Source organism: Cervus elaphus, chromosome 2, assembly GCF_910594005.1.
Source record: "Cervus elaphus chromosome 2, mCerEla1.1, whole genome shotgun sequence".
Taxonomy (NCBI): Eukaryota; Metazoa; Chordata; class Mammalia; order Artiodactyla; family Cervidae; genus Cervus; species Cervus elaphus.
The window spans coordinates 509,390-531,184 of record NC_057816.1 but is presented as its reverse complement, the minus strand read 5'-3'; the positions used below and the strand labels follow the sequence as shown (position 1 = coordinate 531,184).

General features: G+C 61.6%; 1 protein-coding gene across 2 annotated transcripts; it reads right to left on the bottom strand.

Annotated features, from left to right (window-relative positions):
* Positions 1-1,755: 1,755 nt before the first annotated feature.
* Positions 1,756-20,202, bottom strand: EPS8L2 (EPS8 like 2). 2 transcript variants are annotated; one of them, XM_043922701.1, is made up of 21 exons: positions 20,067-20,202; positions 17,680-17,740; positions 17,519-17,574; positions 16,688-16,752; positions 8,351-8,512; positions 7,823-7,972; positions 7,665-7,744; positions 7,442-7,584; positions 7,290-7,360; positions 7,030-7,156; positions 6,793-6,881; positions 6,561-6,635; positions 6,170-6,318; positions 5,927-6,056; positions 5,705-5,817; positions 4,272-4,377; positions 3,569-3,682; positions 3,249-3,318; positions 2,958-3,138; positions 2,721-2,853; positions 1,756-2,645 (listed from the first exon to the last, which is right to left on the bottom strand). In XM_043922701.1, the coding sequence occupies exons 2-21, from the start codon at positions 17,721-17,723 to the stop codon at positions 2,565-2,567; spliced, it is 2,139 nt and encodes a 712-aa protein (XP_043778636.1). In that variant the 5' UTR covers positions 17,724-17,740; positions 20,067-20,202; the 3' UTR covers positions 1,756-2,564. The 2 variants fall into 2 exon arrangements, with proteins under 2 accessions (XP_043778636.1, XP_043778627.1); XM_043922692.1 differs by having other exon boundaries at positions 1,756-2,648; positions 20,067-20,200.
* Between the last annotated feature and the right edge of the window lie 1,593 nt (positions 20,203-21,795).

The window sequence follows — 21,795 nt, the reverse complement described above, 5'->3', positions numbered from 1 at the left end:
TGCCATCAGACCCCACCTCTCCCCTGCATGACCAGTGCGGGCTGGGGGGGAGTGGCTGGGGCCTCCCCGGGCTCTGCCCCGCTCTGGGGCTCCAAGCAGGGCCCCTGGCCCTCCGTGCCTTGTCTGTGCCTGTTTCTGGGGCCCTGAGGTCGCCAGGCCCAGGGCGGGAGATGCTCAGGCACCCCCTAACCTGGCAGCCCTGCAGAGTGACGCCCTGGGGCAGGAAGCACAGGGACTGCACGCAGGGACCCCAATAGCTGAGTGACTTGGGCCCTGCACGTGTCTGTCCTTGGGGGACAGGGAGCCCTGACCTGAGCGGACTCCTGGGGCGGGGGCGCCTCAGAACCAGCAGCTCCTGGGCAGGAAAGGCGGGCCTGGGAGCTGGGGGAGTGGGCTCCCCTCAGGCTGCCCAAGAGGCAGGGCGGGCAAGAGGGGGCCACGGCAGGAGGAGGCCTTTGGGGGGAGGAGGGAGGCTGGGCAAGGAGGCAGGTGTAGGTTTTGGGGCTCCCAAGAGACAAATCACCCAGCCTAGAGGCAGGGTCCCCAAAGTCCAGACCATCCAGCCAATGACAGCGCCTGGCTAGGTGGGGACAGAGGGTGCACTGGGGGCTGTCCCTCTGACCTCCAGATCTAGTGTGGGTACCCCTGGGCCCGCAGAGGCCGCCCTGGGAGCGGGGGGGGGGGGGGCGCGGTGCTCACGCCTGCTTGGGGGAGGGTCTCAGCCAAGCAGGGGGGCTGGCAGTCTTGGCCCAGCAGGGGCTGTGCTTTCTGGTGGGAAGGTGGATGCCCAATTCTCCCCTTTTCCTCTCAAGCTCCTTGTCTGTGGGATCCCGCCCAGGCATGGGAGCAAGGACCCTCCTCTCGAGGCCTGGAGCTGGAGGGAGCACCTTCCTTTCCCAGGAAGAGGGCTCCGAGGTGGTCAGTCTCGGTGTTGCCCAGCTGACCTTGACCAGGGGGCTGAGCCGGACAGACGTGGCCCAGAATGGCCTGTCCCAGCTGCGAGTCATCAGGGTTTCTGAGGCCCAGCCCGGCAGGGGACAGTCCCCTACTCCTGCCATCTCCCACCCTGAACGGCACAACCAGCCTCTGTGTCCAAACGTCCTGCGGTCGCCCACCAGGCAGAGACCCTGGAACCCCGGGTGGGTCCTCCCCCGGCTTTGGGGGTACACGGGCTGGCAGCAGGTACTGCGCGCCCCCTCCTGGCCTGCCGGCCGCTTCGCAGAGCGGCCAGCAGAGGGCACCACAAGCCGCCGCCGAGGGTGGGCGTGGTGTGGTCTCGCCGGCCGGCCAGGCGCCTGTGCGCGCCCCTGACCCCTGCCTTCAGGGCCCCCGTCCCTGCACCGGCCCCATCCTCGCCGGCTGCCTGCCCCGCCCCGCGGGCCCACGCCCTCTCTGTGGCCCCTCCCGTGGCTTGGGGCTCACCCTCCGAGTCTAGTTTCGATCTTGACCCAGTGACTCATGCCCCCTCCCGACTGGAGGTTTGACAGACTTGCTCCCACCCCTCCCATTCCGGCCTTCCGGACCTTGGGGCTGGGAGAGCCACGTTCCCACAGTAGGCACGCAGCCACAGCTCCCAGGAGTGTCCTCCGGGCCCTCCCGCCCGGGTGTGGAAGGGTGAGCAGCCTCACCAGAACGTCCCCAGCCCAGCCTGGCCACTGCCTGCCTCTGCCCAAAAGCTCTTCCAAACGTGCAATCCCAGGGGGGCTCCAGAACCCACAGTGACCCCAGCCCACCTCCAGGACACAGACACGGGGCTGCTGGGAGGCTGAAGTGGTTTAATGGCGTGGATCCCGAGCCTGGGTCACCTCTCCTCCTTGGGGTGTGACCCCGAGAGTCCAGGGCTCCGAGACTCACCTCCTACCGCACAGCAGGCCAGGCGAGCAGGCCTGAGACCTGAGCTCCGCGGGGGCTGGGAACAGGCGTGGGGGGTGCTGGGGACAGGCGTGGGGGGCGGGGTGAGGGGCACCCAGGGCCAGTCGTCGGGTGAATAGGGTTCAGTCCGTCCTCGATCCTCCAGGCGGTGAAGGAGTACAACAAGCATCCCACTCCTGGGGGGGGGTGGAGGCCCCCCACTCCCGGCCACCCCAGGAGAGCACTGCACTAGGTGGCTGCTGAGACGGTCTCCGCCCACAAGGGGCACCAGCCTGGCCAGCTCAGAGCCAAGGGCAGCGGGGTGGCTGAGGTCTGCTGCCCTCGGCCTGCAGCCGGCCCTTCAGAAGAACAGGGGTGCGGGGGCGGGCGGGGCCTGAGGAGAGGTCCCTGCCCGCTCTGGGGGTTCCCGTGGCCTCCGGGAGGGGCGGGGGATGGGTGGGGCTGGGGCTGGGGCTGGGCTCGCACTGCCCCAGGCTCAGGGGGCAGGTGGATGAGGGGCTGGCACCGCCTGGCGGCAAGTTTGGCTGCAGAGTGTGTGGGGGCCCCGGGGGCGTGCGCGGGGGCAGCGCCGAGCCCGAGGTCAGGTCCCCGGGGCCCCATCCAGCGCGACTGTCCATCCGAGTCCAGGGTCTGAAACACGTCCGCGAACAAAAATAACACTCCAGCCGCGGGGCTCGTCCCCAGCCGCAGGCCTAACTGTCCTCCTCTGCGCGCCTCTGGGTCTTGGAATGGAACTTGCTCATGAGCTCCTCCAGCTCCGACCCACCCTGCTGCTTCTGGGGGAGAGGGGGGCGTCGGTCAGGGTCCCGCCAGCCGCGGTCCCGGCACCACGGGGCGGGCGGGCTCACCTCCAGGAAGGCCTTCTGCACGGTGAGCTGGCTGTACACACGGGCGCCCTCCTCCCCGCACACCTTCCGCAGCTCATCCTTGTTGAGGGAGAAGAGCTGTGGGCCGGTCAGGACGCCCAGGTGCTCCACGACCCTGCGGGGCGAGCGCCAGCGTGAGCGCGGCCCCCGCCCGCTGAAGGCCTGGGCCTCCAGCCGGGCACTCGCCCCCCGCCCCGCCACCGCCCCGCCCTCTCTCACCGCGCGCTGAAGGCCTTGGCCTCCAGCCAGGCGCGGACCTCGCGGGGCCCGGACGCCTGGGTGAGCGGCGGGGGCACCGGCTGGTTGCGCTCCACCCGGAAGGGCCGCGCCGGCTGCGTCCGGATGTTGCTGATCTTCTTCACCAGCTCGTCGTTGACCTCGTCCATGTGCTGCATCAGCTCTGCGGGCGTCAGGCGGCTCAGACCCGCGCCGCTGGGACCGAGGGCTCCCCTCCCCCGCCGCCTCCCAACGGGATGCGGGGCACTGGGGTCCAGGGGCCCCATCCCTCACCGTCTTTGTTTCCTGCGAAGCTGGGGGGCAGCTTGTGGGTTGGGCTGGCAGGACCCCAGTATTTCACTCCCTGCAGGGGGAGGGGGGCAGAGCACGGGGTGGGGGCGCCTTTACATCAGCTCGGCATCCCTCCCCAGGCCTCTCCCCCCACTCCCCGTTCCTCCCTGCACCCCCAGGACCTGCTCCGGCCCCCACCTTCCCAGCCTTAGCCCAGACCCTGGAGCTCTCCTCAGCCCCCGCAGGGAGGGGTCAGCCTGGGTCTTTCAAGACCCAGCCCTGCCCCTCCGACCCAAAGCAGGACAGGGCAGACCTCCCCTCACCTGCTCCTGGGGGGCGTCCTCTAGCCGGGTCTCTGCCAGGATGTTGCCGGGCACGTAGCCTGCCTGGCCACTGCGATTCCGAAGCTTCCACCACTGGTGGCCGTCCTCCAGCACCTGCAGGCCGGGCATCCCGCCATCACCCTGGTCCACAGCTCCCAACCCCCCCAGCCATGGGGACCAGTGTGGGCTTCGGGGACCACCAGGGAGAGCCCCTCTTTACCAACGGGCCAAAGAGGGTTCTGCAGTCCCCTCTGAGCCGGCCCCCGCCCGGTCCCATGACGATGATCACACCCTGGCCAGCACCCCTGGCCCCCCGGCCTCCCACCCTCTTCCCGCTCCCCCCAGGGGTCTCCTGAGCCTCTAGCCTGACTGTGGATATAGATCACCCCCGCCCCCGAGCCGCTCCACTTTTCAGTGGGTGGCCTGGATTCAGGGCTGGCATGAAACATGGAAGTGCCTTGAGGGGGCTCCCGGGTGGATGTGAATGACAGGGCCCTGCTGGGTTGGGGGGTCCTCACCCAGCACGGGGTGAGTCCTCCTTCGTCCTGAGTCCTGCCCAGCCCAGGGGCGCTTGACACCCCTCTGAGATCCCCAAGGGGGATCAGCCAGGCTATGCTGGGGTGCCAGGCTGAGGACCCAGAGTGGAGCCCCGGGGTCAGGCAGACGCCTTCTCTGGGGCCCACCGCCCACAGCCCCCACTCACCTCCAGGATCTCATCCCTCAGCACCGACAGCTCGTTGGCGTTGCGGGCCGTGAAGTCATAAAGGACCTTGACGTACTTGGCCATGGCTGGTGCAGACTCGTAGCCTCTGTGTGGAACAGGAGGGACTGAGGCCCCGCACCGGGCTGGGGTCTCTCCTGGGCCTGGGGCAGGGCCAGGCGGGGCACAGCTTCCCAGGTGCTAGCTGCCTCCCGTCTGCGGCGCAGAGGCTGCGGCTGTCAGCTGGGATGGAAACTGTGACAGCCCCGTTGCGTCTGGGGCCCCCTGCGTGGGGGGGCAGTGGAGGCGGGTGGCACGCGGGGGCCTGTGGGCACAGCAAGGCCCGCCCCAGCCCAGGCCCCCTCAGGGGTCGCCAGGTCCAGCCCCCAGGGGACCCAGCATCAGCTGACCATCAGGGGCCGGGCAGATGCTTTCAGAGCCGCAGCCCCTCTGGCGCTGCAGACAGAGCGTGGACATGCACCGCACCGCATGGGGCGTCCCAGCCCCCGGATGGAGCAGGCCTGTGCCTGCCGCCCATGCTGGGCCATCCCTCCTGGCCAGCCCACTGCTAGGGCACAAGGGCAACGCTCACCCAGGTGCGGGCTCAGGGCCCGGGGATGTGGGGGTGGGGCTGGGGTGGCTCCTGGGGCCCTGGCTGGGGGTGTGTCAGGACGGCTCGGTGGACCAGCCAGAGGCTGGAGATCAAAGGATGAAAATGTTTCTTAAGGTGACCCTAGGCCAGGGACCAGGGGCATCAGGCTCCTGATGTGGGGTGGAAGGAGGGGCAGCTCCTCCATTCCTGAGACTGAATCCTGGGGTCTGAGAGGTGAGGTGCTCCCCACACAAGTCCAGAGCATGACTGAGAGCAGAGGATGAGGGAAGGGGAGGAAGGACGGGGACTCCCCTCGGCCCTGGGGCTGGGAGATATGGTCCAGGGAAATGCGTATGGCTGGGGGGAGGGAGGCTGTCCCCACGGAGACCCTCAGCCGTTCCCCTCAGGCCCTGAGGCTGGGTCTAAATCGGCCCCAACTGGGCGACTGCGATCAGTGAGACCACATAAGTCCAGAGGTTTAGTACATTTCTACATGTTTCTAAAGCATAAACGTGGAAACACGGAAAAAGATGACATATTAGGTAGTGGATTTATGGGTGCTTTCGACGTTTCCCCCTCAACTGTACACAACAAAGTTGAAAGGAAACCCAGCTCCAGTGCGGAAACGCGCTGGCGGTTGGGAACGAGCCTCTGGCCGCCACCTGGTGGCACTGAACCCAGGGCAGCTGTCGCTGTGAACTGCAGCACGCCAGGCTTCCCTGTCCTCCACGATTTCCCCCAGCTTGCTCAGACTCATGTCCATTGAGCCGGTGATGCTGCCCACAGCAGAGCCTCCATGACTGGAGGGGTGAGCGGCGCCCCCGTCACCCTGAGGGGAGCTTACCTGTGAGTGTGCTGGGAGCTGACCTGGGGGACGACGTCTCCTGGGGGCGTGGACTCCGGACCGAGGCTGTGCTTCGGGGAGTTTCTGAAGGACGGTCGGCTCACTGGAGCCGGCTGTGGGGAAGCGGGTGCCCAGGTTTGGTGTGCGGCAGGGGCTGGGCCAGGAGGGTGGGCATGAGCAGCGGGCAGAGGTGGGGCCGGCAGGGGCTGCAGGAGCTCTGACCTCGTCGGCGGGAGCTGCCAGCCCCTCCACCTCCCAGGGGGCCTCCTGCAGCACGTCCAGGGGTGGCTCCCAGCCACTGTGGAACCTGGGCACGTAGGGGGGCGCCTGCGGCTCCCGTGGCCATTCGGAGCTGGGGCGGGAGGGCCTGGGGTGAGCTGTGCCCGCTGACCGAGCCAGCCCCGCTCAGGACCCCCGGCCCGCCCCCCGCAGGACCCCATCCTGGTGTGGCCCGTGCCTGCCTACCGGGGGCGTGTCCAGGTCTCCCCCAGGGATTCCCACAGTGCCATCTCTTTGGGGACCAGGTGGCCACGCAGGAAGCCCACAGCGTCGCGGGACAGCAGGGGCCGGGACACAGAGCGAGCGATGTTCGGGCCACCGCAGGTGCTGACGATCTGGGGGGAACAGAGGGGGTCAGAGGGGGCCGCTGGCCGGTTCCCGCCTTCCGCAACCCCTCCCTCCAACCCCCTCCCCCCATGTCCCAACCTCTCTACCCCCAGGCAGCGCCACAGGCTGGCCCACTGTGTCCACAGCTCTGAGCGTGGATGCCGGCCCCAGCCAACTGCCCAAGGTGGGCACTTGCTTCTCCCAGTCACCGGTAAGCCCCCAGGTCCCCACTCCCCCCAGCCCCAGGCACCAGGTCCAGAGGTCCGAAGAGGAAGTGCATCAGCTCAGCCGCGCTGGGATTCTGGATGTGCTTCTGCAGCTTGGCCTGGGGGAGGGGAGCGGGCACACGGGTGGGGGGAGGGGAGCAGACCCGCGGGTGGGGGGAGGGGAGCGGGCACACGGGTGCTGGGGTGCGGTGCCGCGGACAAGGGGGGCCCCATCCCCCATGTCAGCTCAGCGGGACGGGGCGGCCTTGCCCTCACCAGCAGGTTGAAGGCCAGCTTGGTCTTCTGGAAACAGTCCACAAACTCAGCCTCCGAGGGGGGCCGTGCCCGCAGCGTGAGGACGCCCTCTGGACGGGGCGGGGGCGGACGTGAGCCTGGCCCGCCCGCTGTCGCCGTGCCCGGCGGGTCTGGCCTCAGCCTGAGGCTGCCCACCGGCTCCGCGCACCTTCCCCGCTCAGGGGTCACTCTGCCCCCCGCCCCCGCCCCGCCCCGCACCTGCCGGCCCCTTCTTCCCCTTCTTCTTTCCCTTCTTGCGCTGGTTCAGCTGCTTGAAGGCCTCCGCCGCTTTCTGCAGCCGCGCCACGAACCACTCAATGTCGTCCAGAGCGCAGTTGAGGATTTGCTAGGGCCAGAGTGGGGCAGGGGTCAGCCTCAGGCGGCCCGACCCTCTGCAGGGACACCCCCACCTGCTGCCTCTTGGCCCCCGGGCCGCGGGAGGGGCCCGGAGTGCCTGGGGCGCCCCGTGCGAGACCCACCGTCTCCTTCTCGATCCTCTGCGCCAGCGCGGCCCGCGGCTCCTCCTCCAGCGACTCGCGGCGGCGGAGGCCTGCACCGGGCAGAACTGCAGCTGACCGGCCCGCCGCCCCCCGCCCCGCTGCCGCCCCCCGCCCCGCCCCGCGGGGCCCACCTAGCTCTCCCAGCGGCGTCAGCAGGCCCACTCGGTTCTTGGTGGAAGGGGAGTCCCCGCCGAAGCGCTGGATGGGGATGGGGGCCGGGCCCGGGGCCGCGGGCAGGATCGACAGCCGCTGCCGGATCTTCTCCTGGTGGCCCCTGAGGCGGACGAGGGGCGGCTCAGCCCGGTGCAGCCCGCGGCCCAGGCCCGCCGCCCCCAGCCCCTCCGAGACGCCTACTTGAGGGTCTGCGGCCGCATCTTCTTCCCCAGGCGGCAGTCCGCCAGCGCGCTCTCGATGTCCTCGTGCACGAGCTCCGCCTGCAGGGTGGGGGCCGGGGGGCGTCAGGCCGGCTCTGAGGAGGGACGCGTGCCCCCGAGCCCGCGGCCGCGCCTCACCTCCACCTCGTCGCAGTGGAAGAAGTGGACGTCGGGCTTGCTCTGGTCGGAGTCCTGGCACACGAGCAGCAGCACCGACGGGTAGCGCAGCTGGTTGAGCACCGTCTGGCTGTGCCGCACGCTGGGCAGAGGGAAGTTCTCCAGCTCCTCCTGGGGGACAGGCGGCTGGGACCGGCTCACGGCCGTGGGCTCAGGGAGGGGGCGCCATGGACACGGGCTGACTGGCCTGCGGCCTTCACGCCACAGACACGGCGCAGAAAGGGGCCCGCACACAGACGCGGCCGGCACCCGGCAAGCTCCACGCCGCTGCTGGCCCGCCTCGTCCAGCCCTGGAGGGCTCTGGCGGGGGTGGGGGAGGAGGGGCGGGGAACGTGGCCCCGTGGGGCGCGGCTCCCCTGACTCCAGCCCTGCCCGGTCCTCCCTGCCCTCTGCCCTCCGCCTTCAGGTCCCACAGGCAGGCCCAGAGCTCTGCGTCGCGGCCTGCGCCCGCCCGGCAGAACCAGCCAGCGCCCTCCTCCGGCGAGGTACCTGCGACTCTATATCCAGCAGCCTCAGCGACTGGTCGTTGACCTGCAGCAGCATCTCCTGTGTCCAGATCTTCTCCTTGGAGCTCAGCTGCACCAGCTTCCGGATGGCGTCTTCCACAGACGCGATGGCCTCACTCTTGTCCATGATGAACGTAGCCAGGTGCTGGGTGGGTGAGCAGGGCGTCACCCTGGGTGCAGCCCTCCTGGTGTCGAGGGCCAAGGGGCTGTGCCTTGGGGTCTGAGGGGGCCACAGCCAACCCTGGGGGTCTGAGGGGAACAGCCCTGCCCTGGGGGTCTGAAGAGACAAAGCCCCGCCTTGGGGCTGTCTGTGGCGGCCACAGACAGGCCCCAGTGGACCCTTCAGCAGCCCTGCACACGCCCCCCGCCTAGCTTCGTGCACTCATGGGCTGGGGGATGCAGTCCCCCTGGTGCCCTGCAGCCGGGCAAGGCCTCCACCCTGTCGTCTCTGCCCGCCTGGCTGCCCCCAACTCACTCTTCCTTCCAGACGCTCCTGGGTGCTTCCCTCCCTGAGTGCCCAGTCACAGCCTCCCTGTCACCACGTCCCTGACTTGCCCTTTTATTTATCGTCATCTGATTTATGTGGGGTACCACGCGCTTCTCTGCCTCCTGCCCGCTGTCTCCTCTGTGACAGGGCCGGGCCCATGGCAGGCCCCCGGTGAATGTGTAGGGAGGGAGTAAGCAGCCCACGGGGGCCCCTGGCCGGCCGGCCCTGCCCGCCCACTCCTCTCTCTGGAAGCCTAGCTTGGGTGTCTTGTCCTCCTAGGAGCCCCCGAGTGTCCGTGCCAACCTTTGCTGAATTCAGGAAACGGTGCTGGGACAGCTGGGTAAACACTGACATAAACCCTTAAGCAGGCAAGGCTTAACCACAGAACATAGATGCGTGAAGGTGACATACTGGGTGACTTCAGATAACCTCAGAATGCTTCTTCCCTGGGGGACTTTGCTAAGCCAGGAAGAAAACCCAGATAGTCAGAAGATCAGGACTTCCCTGGGGGTCTTGTGGCTAAGGCTGCCGCTGCAGGGGCCACGGGTTCGATCCCTGGTTGGAGAGCTAGGACCCCACGTGCCACGCAGCGTGGCCACACACAAAAAAAAGGAAATAAAAGACAAAACCCATAAATTTGACCTAAAAAAATATTCTGCTTGTGAAAAAAATACCACATACAAAGTTTTAAAAAAGTGAGAAAACACAAATAATAGCTATAATAGATTTGATGCAGGTTAATTTTCTTAAAATAGAAAAAGACTGGTATGTATTATAGTGACAGTTCTGACTTTGTTAAGAGCTCTATTTTGTTTAATAATTAAGGATACCAACAGTAAATGAATAAATAATGAAAGAATACGTAAATAAATATAAAAGATTAACAGCCCAATTGAGAAACTGACAAAAGGTATGAACAGAGAGTCTACAGGAAAATAGATATGGAATAATCTTTTAATATAGAAAATTATATGCCGGGGACCTCCCTGGCAGGTGACCGGTTAGGACTCTGAGCTCTGACTGCCGAGGGGTCCGGATTCAGTCCCTGGTCTGGGAGCTTAGATCCCACAAGCCACATGGTGCAGTCAAAAAACAAAAGAAGAAAATTTTATGCAGACTCATTCAATACCAGAATTGCAGATTGAAGCCGTGAGACTACTCCTTTAAGAATGAGTTTCCCCCATTCTGTTGCCCTTGTGGGTGACACTGGCCGGTTAAGACGTGGAGAAGGGGGCGCCTCGCCTGGCAGCTCCGGGAGGAGTTGGTGACACTGGACCGGGCCAGGGGCTTCCCTCTTGTTTCCACCCAGGCAACCTGCACATGTGCGGAACGTGGCACAGGGACAAGGCCGCGCGCCGCACAACTCAGAGGCCAGGCTACAGGTCCACGGGCAGGTTAGAGAGGGGCCAGAAACACGCAGTGACTGTCAAGCAAAGGGTCTGTTTGCAAAGCATACCAAGCATACTGCCCGTGCGTTCCAATCCCCTGAAGACACAGCCTGTGTCCTCTGACACAGTGGGGTTAAATCAGCAATCGATAGTAACTGCAAACCCTACTAACCGGAAATTGAGCAACACCTTTCTAAATTACTCTGGGTCCACATCTGTAGAGACTGAACAACACACTTTCAAACAAGTGAGTGAAAGAGGAAGTCACCAGGAAAATAAAATACCTAGTGACAAAGGAGAGTAGACACAAAATATACCCAAACTTATGGGATGTAGCAAAATCAGCGCTAGAGGGAATTTATACCTATAAATGTTTACATTGCTAAATGCTTAAAAAGAAGAAAAATCTAAACAACCCATGGGTCAAAGAAGTCACAAGGAAAAGTAGAAAATATTCCAAGTTGCAGCAACATGGATAGGTTTAGACATTATCACAGTAAGTGAAGTGAGTCAAACAAATATATGGTATCACTCATATAGGACTGCCCTGTATAGCTCAAGTGGTAAAGAATCTGCCTGCGAAGGAGACCAGGGTTCAATCTCTGGGTCGGGAAGATCCTCTGGAGAAGGGAATGGCAACACATTCCAGTATTCTTACCTGGAGAATTCCATGGACTGAGGAGCCTGGTGGGCTACAGTTCATGGGGTCTCAAAGAGTCGGACATGACTGAATAACTAACACGCATCACTCATATGTGGGATCTAATTTTAAAATACAATAGAAACGAACTTACTCACAAAACAGAAACAGACTCACAGATTTCAGAAACAAGCTATGGTTACCAAAGGGGAAAGTTGGGGGAGGGATAAGTTAGGACCCTGGGATTAACACACTACCATATCTATGTAAAATAGATAACCAACAAGGACCTACTGTATAGCACAGGGAACTATCTTCAATATTCTATAATAACCTATATGGGTAAAGAATCTGAAAAAGAAGGATTATCTGTGTAACTGAAACACTTTGCTGTACACCTGCAACTAACACAACGTTGTAAATCAGCTATACTCTAATAAAGTAAAATTTTAAAAAAATTCTGAGCTGGATAATCAAAACAAGAACATCAAAACTTGCAGGAGACCGCTAAAGGAGTCCCTTGAGGAACATTATAGCTATATATGAATGTCAGAAAAGAAGAAAGGCAATATCAATGGTCTGAGCATTCTTCTTAAGAAACTAGAAAATGACCACCAAATGAAACCCTGTGGGACTTCCCTGCTGGTCCAGGGGCTAAGACTCTGCAGGGGGTGGGTGTTCAATCCCTGATCAGGGAACTAGATTCAATGAAGATGGAAGATCCTGCATGCTGCAACTAAGACCTCTCACAGCCAAGTAAATAAAATAAGTATTAAAAAAGGAAACCAGAGTAAGTGGAAAGAAGGAAATTAAGAGCAGAAACCAACAAACTAGTAAAACAAAGAGAGAAAAATCAACAAAGCCCAAGGTTGGTTCTGAAAAGATTGATGAAATTGATAAACCCTTAGCAAGACTGATCAAGAAAAAAATAGAGAAAACACAAATGATCAATAACCAGAAGGAAGGAGGGGACATCACTAGAGATCATACAGGCATAAAAGTGAATTCATAATAAAAGAAACCTTCCCAGAAAGAAAACCCCATATTCAGGGCCTCACAGGTGAATCCTAACAAATACTTGAAGAAGTCACAACCTTCCATTAACTGTTTCTGAAGATGCGAGGAGCAGCAACATCGCTCCACTCATAAGGCCAACATAATTCTGATCCCAAAACCTACCAAGGGCGTTGCAGGAAGAGAAAACTACAGGCCAATGTGCTAATAAATATTAGTGCAAACAATCCTTAACAAAATATTAGCAAATCAGTCTTGCCAACACATAAAAAGGATAATAAACCATTAGTAAATGAAATTTATCCTAGAAATGCAAGGCTGGCTCCACATTTTAAAGAAACAGAGTGATTCAGGACTTTCCTGGCGGTCTGGTAGTTAACAACCTGCTTCCCAAAGCAGGGGACACAGGTTCCATCCCTGTTCCAGGAAGATCCCACATACTGAGGGGCAGCTAAGCCCATGTGCCCCCACTACCAAACCTGAGTGCCTCTGCCCCCGCTCTGCCGCAGGAGAAGCCGTCCCGATGAGAAGGCGGTGCCCGGCGATGAGAGGACGCGCATGTGCAGCACAGCCAGACCAGCGCAGCCAAAAACCCAGCATGACTTGTACACTAACCACATAGTAAGGACATCTCAACCGAGGAAGCACTTGATAAAGCTCAACAACTTTCAGGATAGAAACTCTCAGCAAACAAAGGAATGGAAAGGAACTTTCTCATTCTCGTAAAGGGTATCTACAGAAACAGGGAATTCTGGATACTTTCTTCCAGATGGGACATAGGCAAGGATGCCCACTATCATTATTATCGAGCACTATCCTGATGGTTCTAGCAAGAGCAATAAAGTAAGAAAGACGAAGTGGTTAAAATTAAGAAATTAAGTACTGTATTTTCAGACAAAATGACTCATAAAAAATCCAATGAATCTACAAGTAATTCCTGAAACAGATAAATGAATTCAGCGAAATCTTAGGATACTCAATCACTTTACAAAATTCAACTGTACAAAATAAATGCTACCAGACAACTTGAAAATTAAATTTAAAAAATGAAATAATTTATAACAGTATATAAAAATCAAACACCTAAGGAATATTTTAACAAAGAGCCTTGAGACCTCTGCAGTAAAAAATCACAAAAAAGGCCTGAGAGAAATTAGAGAAGAATAAATAAGTGAAGAGGTGCCATGTTTATGGATGGGAAAGCCTCAATGTTAAGTCTCCTTAAACTGATCCTTAGACTTGACTCAGTGCAAATCAAAATTCTAGCAGGCTTCTGGGGGGAGGGGTAAAAATGGACAATTTGATTCTAAAATGTAAATGCAAGCCCAAAGAACTTAGAATAGTCAAGAAAACCTTAAAGAAAAAGAAAAAAATTGCCTGATTTCAAGATGGTTAATAAGCTAGGAAGAGGTAAAACTGTATGAAACACAGAGAATCCAGGAACAGACCATCCAGGCCCAAATAGTCAATCTTTGACAAAGGCACCAAAATGATTATGAGGGAGAAAAAATAGCTTCCCTGTAACTGCAACTCTCTACAGGGAAGGTTAACCTTGAGTCTCAAACCAAAAAATGAATTTAAAATGGATTATAGCTCTAAAAGGTGGAAGTGGTGACAGAATCCCTCTTTGTGGGCTCTAAAATCACTGCAGATGGTGACTGCAGTTATGAAATTAGCAGATGATTACTCCTTGGCAAGAAAGCTATGACAAACCTAGACAGTGTGTTAAAAAGCAAAGACATCACTTTGCCGAAGTCTCCATGGTCAAGGCTATGGTCTTTGTAGTAGTCATGTACAGATGTGAGAGTTGGACCATAAAGAAGGCTGAGCACCTAAGAATTGATGCTTTCAAACTGTGGTACTGGAGAAGACTCTTGAGAGTCCCTTGGACAGCAAGGAGATCAAACCAGTCAATCTTAAAGGAAATCAACCCTGTATACTCATTGGAAGGACTGACACGGAAGCTGAAGCTCCAATACTTTGACCACTTGATATGAAGAGCCAACTCATTGGAAAAGACCCTGATGCTGGGAAAGATTGTGGGCAGGAGGAGAAGGGGACGACAGAGGATGAAATGGTTGGATGGCATCACCAATGCAATGGATATGAACTTGAGTGAACTCCGGGAGATGGAGAGGGACAGGGAAGCCTGGCGTGCTGCAGTCCCTGGGGTCTCAAAGAGTCAGACAGGACTTGGAGACTGAACAACAACAGAGACCTAAATGTAACAGCCTAAACTACAAAGTGGGACTTCCCACGTGGTGCTAGTGGTAAAGAATCTGCCTGCCGAAGCAGGAGACGCAAGAGACTTGGGTTTGAGGTCACAAAGAGTTGGACACAACTGAAGTGACTTAGCACATACACAAACTACAAAGTATCTAGAAGAAAATGCAAGACGTTTTCAGAGCCTTGGGTCAAGCAATGACCAAGTGAATAAGACTTCTCAAGCTCCCCAAAACAAGCTAACCATTAAAGAAAAAAATGGATGTAAAAAAAAAAAAATGGATGTGACTGGAAGTCATCAAAAGTAAACATTTCTGCCCGCTTCAACATAGTTAATGCATGTGCATCGGCAAGCCAGACTGGGAGGTATAATCCATATACCTTTAGCTGAATGCAAAGGACCCCCCACTGTTCAATAAGCAGTCTATACATCTCATGTGGGCACAGGCAGCACCCCACGAAGGGTCCAGGGGCCAGGTGGGGCTTGCGACCTGGAGAACTCTCTTCTGTACACACAGCATCTTTGAAATAAGTTTACCAAGCAGAAGAGCAAAGATAGTTGTAAACTATGAATTCAGTTTTAGAGGATTCTCAAAAACGCTCAACTGCAGGAATGGAGGGCAGAGCAGTGCTGTTGAAAATTCGGGCGGGGGCGGCTGCAACCAAAAAGGACAGAGCCGCCCGGCGTCCTGAGCCTGCTGGCACAGAACCTCACACTCCAGCCCCCAAGGTCAACTTCGCAGTGTGTTAGTTTGGAATAAAGAAACAAATCCACAAGCCTTGGGCGCCCCCTCCCATTGCCACGGTCGGTCTGATCTTGTTGCCACCTCTCTCTTTAGGCTTCCGTTTCCTCATCTGAGTGGTGGTTTAGTCATTAAGTTGTGTCTGACTCTGCAATCCCATGGACTATAGCCCACTAGGCTCCTCTATCTGTGGGGTTTTTGCAGGCAAGAATACTGGAGCGGGTCGCCATTTCCTTCTCCAGGGGATCTTCCCGACCCAGGGATGGAACCCACAGACCCGCATCTCCTGCAGGCAGATTCTTTCACCACTGAGCCACCAGGGAATGCAGGCGGGGCCACAAACGCCCACTTCCTCAGCCCTGCTGGCTGCTGGTTGGGCAGGAAAGGTGCCCTGAGCTGGGGTCCTTCACAGGCTAGTTTGGACTAAAGTCTAGGAGAAGGGCTGGGAGGCCCCAGTGACCAAGTGTCTCCTCACCAGGAGGGCAAAGTCCCTCTGTGGAGGGTTGCCCTGGGTGCTGAGCCAGTAGCAGGCCACAGATGGCCTCCTGTGCAGGCTGGCAGGAGGAGCCGATCACAGCATGGCCCTGGGCAAGAGCCCCAGGACGCCCTTGGCTCAGTGGACCCGCTCTACAGACAAGAAGGCTGAGGCTCAGAAAGCAGTGACCCACATGGCTTCTGGGGCATGGAGGGTTCCACGGGGAGGCAAGTATTTACCTTCCTGCTCCAGGGTTCCCCCACCTTCCTGGTCCAGGTCCCCCCATCTTCCTGCTCTGGGTCCCCCCACCTTCCTGCTCCGGGTCCCCCCATCTTCCTCCTCTAGGACCCCCACCTTCCTGCTCCGGGTCTCCCCACCTTCCTCCTCCAGGTCTCCCCACCTTCCTGGTCCGGGTCCCCCACCTTCCTGGTCCAGGGTACCCCCATCTTCCTGCTCCAGGTCTCCCCACCTTCCTGGTCCGGGTCCCCCCACCATCCTGCTCCAGGACCCCCACCTTCCTGCTCCAGGACCCCCCACCTTCCTGCTCCAGGTCTCCCCACCTTCCTGCTCCGGGTCCCCCACCTTCCTGCTCCGGGTCTCCCCACCTTCCTGGTCTGGGTCCCCCCACCTTCCTGCCCCCGGTCCCCCACCTTCCTGCTCCAGGACCCCCCACCTTCCTGCTCCAGGTCTCCCCACCTTCCTGCTCCGGGTCCCCCACCTTCCTGCTCCAGGTTCCCCCACCTTCCTGCTCCAGGTCCCCCCACCTTCCTGGTCCAGGTCCCCCCACCTTCCTGCTCCGGGTCCCCCCACCTTCCTGCCCCCGGTCCCCCACCTTCCTGCTCCAGGGCCCCCCCTCCCTCCCTCCTCATCCATTCCCACCCTCTTGTCCCGCAGGTTTGGACAGTGACCAGGAACCAGGAACTTGCCAGCTGCCAGGAACAGGAAGGTCATTTAAAAAACATGTTTCCTGGGTTCTAAGTGTGAATCAAAACTGACCCGGGAGCAAAGGCCTCCTGAGCTGTCAGCTGGTCTAGAGTGCGGGCGCCCATCTTTCAGGCTCCGTGGGAGTGGCTGTCAAGGCCCCCAGGAGGAGCTCAGAAGTTGTGTCTGACCCGCCCTCCCGCTCCTGCCTCCGCTGTGGGGCTAGGAGGACAGTCCCCCAACCCCGCACTGGGCCATCCCGCCTGAGGGCTGCGGGGGCTCCGGAGCCCATCCTCGCCCCCTGCCACCCTGGGCGTCCCCTGCCGCTCACACTGGGAGCTCCCCGACTGTCCGCGGGACCGCACCTCCTGGGCCTCACGCCCCTCCCGGGCACAGAGGGAAGAGCGCCCTTCGGGGTGGGGGGCTCACCTGGACGTGGTACTGCGAGGTCTCGTGTGTGATGATGCTGGAGTTGGAGTATTTCTTCCTCTGCTCTGAGCAGGACACACAGTCACTCAGCCCCGCAGGCGGCCAGGGCCGGCGGAGGGGAGACCAGGGCGGGGCTGCCTGTAGGCCCCTCACGACCACCAGGAGAGGCGCAGACGCACGGAGTGGGGGGCGGCCTCTCCTGGCAGGACCCGGGGCTCCCTCCGTCCTCAGGAGGGACCCCCAGCTCCGCGAGGTGAAGGCACAGCTGTGCCCGGGTCTGCCCTGGAGCAGGTGTAGGAGGCTCAGCCTCCCCACCGCGGAGGCCCCAGGCCCACCTGCCTGGGGAGGGATCTGGTCCAGGCCTTGCCCCAACTCCAAGAGCTGCCAGCGACCATCTCCCTGCCCCTCCTGGGGCTCCTGGCTTTCCAGGGCCTGCGTGACTGGGGGAGGGTCAGAGCTGGGGGCGGGGGGGCTGGCCAGGCCCCACCCTCTGGGAGCAGACACCTGGCACTCAGCCCAGCAGGAGCCCCAGCCTCCTGGAGGATCAGGATCGGGTGGCAGAGAGGAGCACAGAGAATCAATATTGATGCTCCCTGAATTATTTGTAAGGCCTCTCCCCTTACTGGCTGCTGGGGGAGGGCTGCTCTGTGGCCAGAGTTTGGGGGCAGGGCCTGAGCACCTGTTGGTTGGTTCGGGCCCAAGGGCCTCCTCTGGGGGCCCAGGCTGACCTGCCTTCCCTGGTGGGGGCCTGGCACAGCCCTGGGGAGGGCAGTAGGGGGAGACCCTCCCTGCTGAGCTGTCCCCAGCCTCCTGTTCTCAAACCTCACTCACCAAACAGGTCCTTGGCACTCATCTTGGGCACACCGTCAGACCGGCCCAGGCTGCCACTGCAGAGGAGGGGCTGGTGAGGGCGGGGCCGTGCCACACCCCTCCCTGGGGACAGCTGGACGGGTGGGGGTGTTGAGGGGTGGGCGGGTGGGGCGGGGGCTCACTTGGCGGCACCCGGGCAACAGCTCACGGACCCTGATTGGCTCATGGCGTCCTCGACAGTGGCTGGTGGGAAGAGGGCAGACCTCAGTGTGGCCAGAGCCCAGGGCTTGGTGCCCGGCCCACACCTGAGTGGACAGGGGAATCAGGCGGACCCCTCGGCCAGACCTGGACCCGGCTGAGGCCCTGCTGCTCCCTTGTGGGGCCTGGGTCTCCTCCTCCCCACCCCCCAGGACAGGGCCTGGCCGGATTCCCCAGGGTGCCTGGGCAGGTGGTCCTCAGGGAGCAGAGCCCGGCCTTCTGGACACGCCAGGCCCAGTCCTGCTCCACGTCCCAGCTGGTGTTCACTGCACCCCCATCGCTCCTCAGACCATCGGTCCTCCACAGGGACCCCCAGGGTGTGCCAGCAGGGGGGCCCCACCCCCAAAGGCTGTCTGGAGTAGAGGTTTGAGGAAGATGTCCCGGGGCTCTGCAGGGGCCTCAGGAGAAGCAGGCTCTTTCCAAGCAGAGGGAAGAGCAAGTTTAAAGGCCCTGAGGCAGGTGAGAGCCAGACAAGGGAGGAAGGAGCAGAGGCCGAGGCGGGAGCCTGGGGAGGGAGGCAGGGGCCTGGGGACACAGAGCCCAGGCTGAAGCCGGAGGGAGCCGCCCGCTGGGTGCCAAGCAGAGCCTGTGGGGTTCTGTGCTCCGAGGGGACCCTGGGGCCCACACTTGCTCCCAGCGGATGTCACCGGTGACGCCATCCCTCTGTGGCTTCAGCGTTAGGGGCCTGCAGGCTCGGGTCACAAGCCGGGGGTGCTGGCACCCAGGGCAGGGACTGCCTAGGACTTTCTGGCTTGACCAGGTTCTACCTACAGAGAAGCTCCCAGGAGGGTTGAGGGACTGGGGGCTTCAAGTCACCCCCCTACACGTCCCCAGGGTCTGGACTGGGCCAGACTCCTCTGTCCATCTCTCCGTGGAGAATGTCCGGAATGCTTCTGACCTCAGTAGGTGAACCGGAGTGTTTGTTTAGTGGGACTCCTGGAGGGCTGAGCTGAGGGTGCTAGGCACGTGTGTCCAATACACACACACACACACACACCCCTGGGTGAAACCCAGGCCTGTGGGCGAACACCTGGGTTGTTCTCTGGCTCCCTGGGGAGGGGTGAGGGGCTCAGGGCCGGCCAGGAAGGTGACTCCAGGCGCTGGCATCTGGGTTGGGGAGCAGCTGGGTGGGGGGCCTCCTGCAGGGCGGGAGTGGGGAGCATGGGCCTCGGCTGGCTGGGGTGGGGCGGGCACTGGCCCTGAGGGCCGCGGGCTGCACTTCGGTTTCACTGTGGCCATTTTCCGGGTGCATGGGGAGGACCGCATATTGTGCTGGGTCAGGCCTGGCCGGGAGGAGGCCCCAGCAGGGCAGGGAGGGCGGAGGGACCAGCTCCAAGTTCAAATTCCAGCTCCCAGAAGAGTGACCTTGGGGAGGAGTCAGCTTGAGACCGGGGAGCCAGGTGGGGCCCTGGGTCGGGGGAGCCCCTTCGGCTGGCCTGTGCCCAGGTCTGGACGCTGCGGGCACTGCTGGGTGGGGCAGGAGCCACTGCTGCCCTGGGCAGGGCCAGGGGAGGCCTGAAGGGGCAGGGCTGGGGCGGGTTAGGGGGTCCGGGGGTGGGGCTGCCCAAGCACAGGCGGAGGAGTCGCAGCCAGACCCTGCCTCCCAGGACAGCTGGGGCTGGCTACGTGGGGGCAGGGACACAGGTGGTCAGTGGGCACTTCAGAAGCCCGGGAGCCCTGCCCACAGACCTCCCCTGCCACGGCAGATACCTGAGACACAGGGGCTGCCCAGGTCAGGCCAGCCCAACCAGGACTGGAGGCCCCCGGCCCCTGACGGCGGGGCCCCCAGCTTCCTCCCGCCCTCCACCTCCCACTCCCAGACTTGACCGAAGGCCTGACCATGGACTGGGGCTCACTCCCACACCCAGGAAGCTGGCTGGCACCTCGTGTCGGCCCCAAAGGAGCCCCCAGCCTGCCCGGCATCGGGGTTGGGAGGCAGGTCCCAGGCCTTTGAGGGGCAGGAGAACCCCTTCTTTTCTGGAGGAGGGGCTTCCTCCTACTAAGCCCAAGGTTGGGAGGGGCTGTCTGACTCAGAAGACACTGGCTTACAAACATCCCCAGCTCACGGCGCCGCCCCAGGACCAGACGGGGCAGGCCAGGCCGCAGGCCCCGGCTCCTGGCCGCCAGCCCAGGGAAGGCCCCTCTCGCGGATGCCCCGGGCGTCCCAGTCCGGCCTGTAGACCCAGGCGGAGCCCCGCGTCGTGCCGCCACCTGGGGAAACCGAGGCCCGGGGACCCGCCGTCCGTGCGCTCGGCCCCCGTCGCTCTAGCGCCGAGCGGGTGCGGGCGCCGAGCGGGGTCGGGGCGCTCACCTGCTCTTCTCGCAGCCCCGCTCCTGGCCGTCCGTGCGCTGGTCCCTTCGTCCGCGCGTCCACCAGCCCGTCTGTCGGTGCCTGGCTCGGAAGGAGGGAGGGACGCGCGTAGGGGCCGGGGCGGGGCGCGGGGAGGAACCTGAGCGGCAGGTTAGAGTCACCTCGCGCGGGCTGGCCCTGGGCAGGGGCGGGGGCATGCGGACGCCCCGCCCCCCGAGGCTCCCGGACAGAGGCTCCCGGACGGAGCCTCCAGCACACACGCCGTCTCCCTGCGGGAACTCCACCGGGAGAGCGGGGGCGCCGGTGGGCGCGCGGGCGGGGCCGCGAGCCCGTCCCCCGCGGGGGTGCGCAGGACGGCGCACTTTGACGCTCAGAGGTCCTGCCGGCAGGCCGAGCTGCCTGCGGAGCCCCGGGGAGGGCAGACCTGCCCCTGCTAGGTGCCCCCAGCCGCAAGGCCCTAGGACTCGGGGACCGGGGCCCATCCTCTTCGCCTGATGCCCCTCTGGTCTGGAGAGGGCGCCAGGGCCGTGCTTTGGTCTGTGAGTCTCGAAGGTAGGACCATTGGTCAGAGACCCTGCAGTCCTGTGCCCTGAGCCGGCCAGGTGGGGGGCAGGGAGGTGTCCATCTTTCTTCACGCGGGTCAGCCCAGGTGGGCACTCCGTGAGGGGTGGGGTTGTTCCTTGGCGGGGATTGGGATGCCTGTGGCCCAGGCTGTCCTTGAGTGGCCAGGCAGTTGGTGTGAAGGGGCTCCAGACAGCAACCCCCTGCCTTAGGCCAAGCCCCAAGCTCTGCCCGTAGTTCTGTCTTTCCTCCTCCTGAGCTGACCCTGCAGGATGGCGCTGCCCACCAAGCTAGATGAAGAGGAAGTGGAGAGGAGGGCAGGCGCCCCCAGGGCTCCCACATTGCTCCTGGGTGTGGGGAGCAGGAAAGTGTGTGTGGGGTGCCAGAGTTCCAGGGTGAGGAGAGTCAGGCAGCTTGCCAGGAACCCCTGGGGAAGGAGGCACCCTGTCCTGGAGTGTCGGCGACACTGCCCCTTCCTACACTGTGGGGACCTCCCTGCCCGCGACCTGGGGTGCCAGATGAGCTGCACAGGGGTGCAGGGAGTGGCTTCTTCCTGGGGCCCAGCCCTGCCCCTGAGCCCTGGCAAGGCCTGGCTTCCTGATTCTCCCCCTCTGCTGACAACCCGGAGGGGAAAGCAAGCCTGCCCTCGCCTGCTCTTCCTGGAGGCTGAGCCTGAACAGGCAAAATGGGAGAAGGGAGCCGCTGAGGTGGGCACCCTCTGCTCCTCAGAGCGGGAGAACTGACCCCCTCAAGGATGCAGCTGGGAGCCTGGAGGCCCAGGCTGCCTGTGGCCACCTCGAAGATGACGTGCCCTGTGGCCAAAGCGATGGGGGTGTCTAGGGCTTGGCCCAGATCCTCGGGAGAGTCGCGAACCCGGAAGGCATCAGGCATCTTGCCACAGGGAGCGGTTGTGGCATCCATGGAGGCCCCCGGAGCCCACGAGGGGTGCAGGGGGTGGGGCTCCACAGGAGGCAGAGAGGCGCTCCCGCACCCACTCACCCCTGAGGACAAGACCAGTGGGGTGATAATTCGGCCCTCCTCGTTGAGGCCAGCCCCAAGGAGGCCCAGGCCGGCGGAGTGCTGCTCCACAGCCGCTGGGCCTGGGCCCTGACGGACCTGGGCGGAGGGAGAAGCCTGGAGGCAGGTGGCTTCAGTCAGGAGCAGTTCA

What these genes read in the sequence shown, in the direction of transcription:
- EPS8L2 (XM_043922692.1), bottom strand. Translation starts at nt 17,723, where the DNA reads ATGAGCCAATCAGGGTCCGTGAGCTGTTGCCCGGGTGCCGCCAA. An exon ending in ATGCGGCCGCAGACCCTCAA is followed by an intron (nt 7,585 to 7,664) that starts GTAGGCGTCTCG and finishes CGTCCGCCTCAG; the next exon opens with GGGCCACCAGGAGAAGATCC. An exon ending in AGAGGATCGAGAAGGAGACG is followed by an intron (nt 7,157 to 7,289) that starts GTGGGTCTCGCA and finishes CTCTGGCCCTAG; the next exon opens with CAAATCCTCAACTGCGCTCT.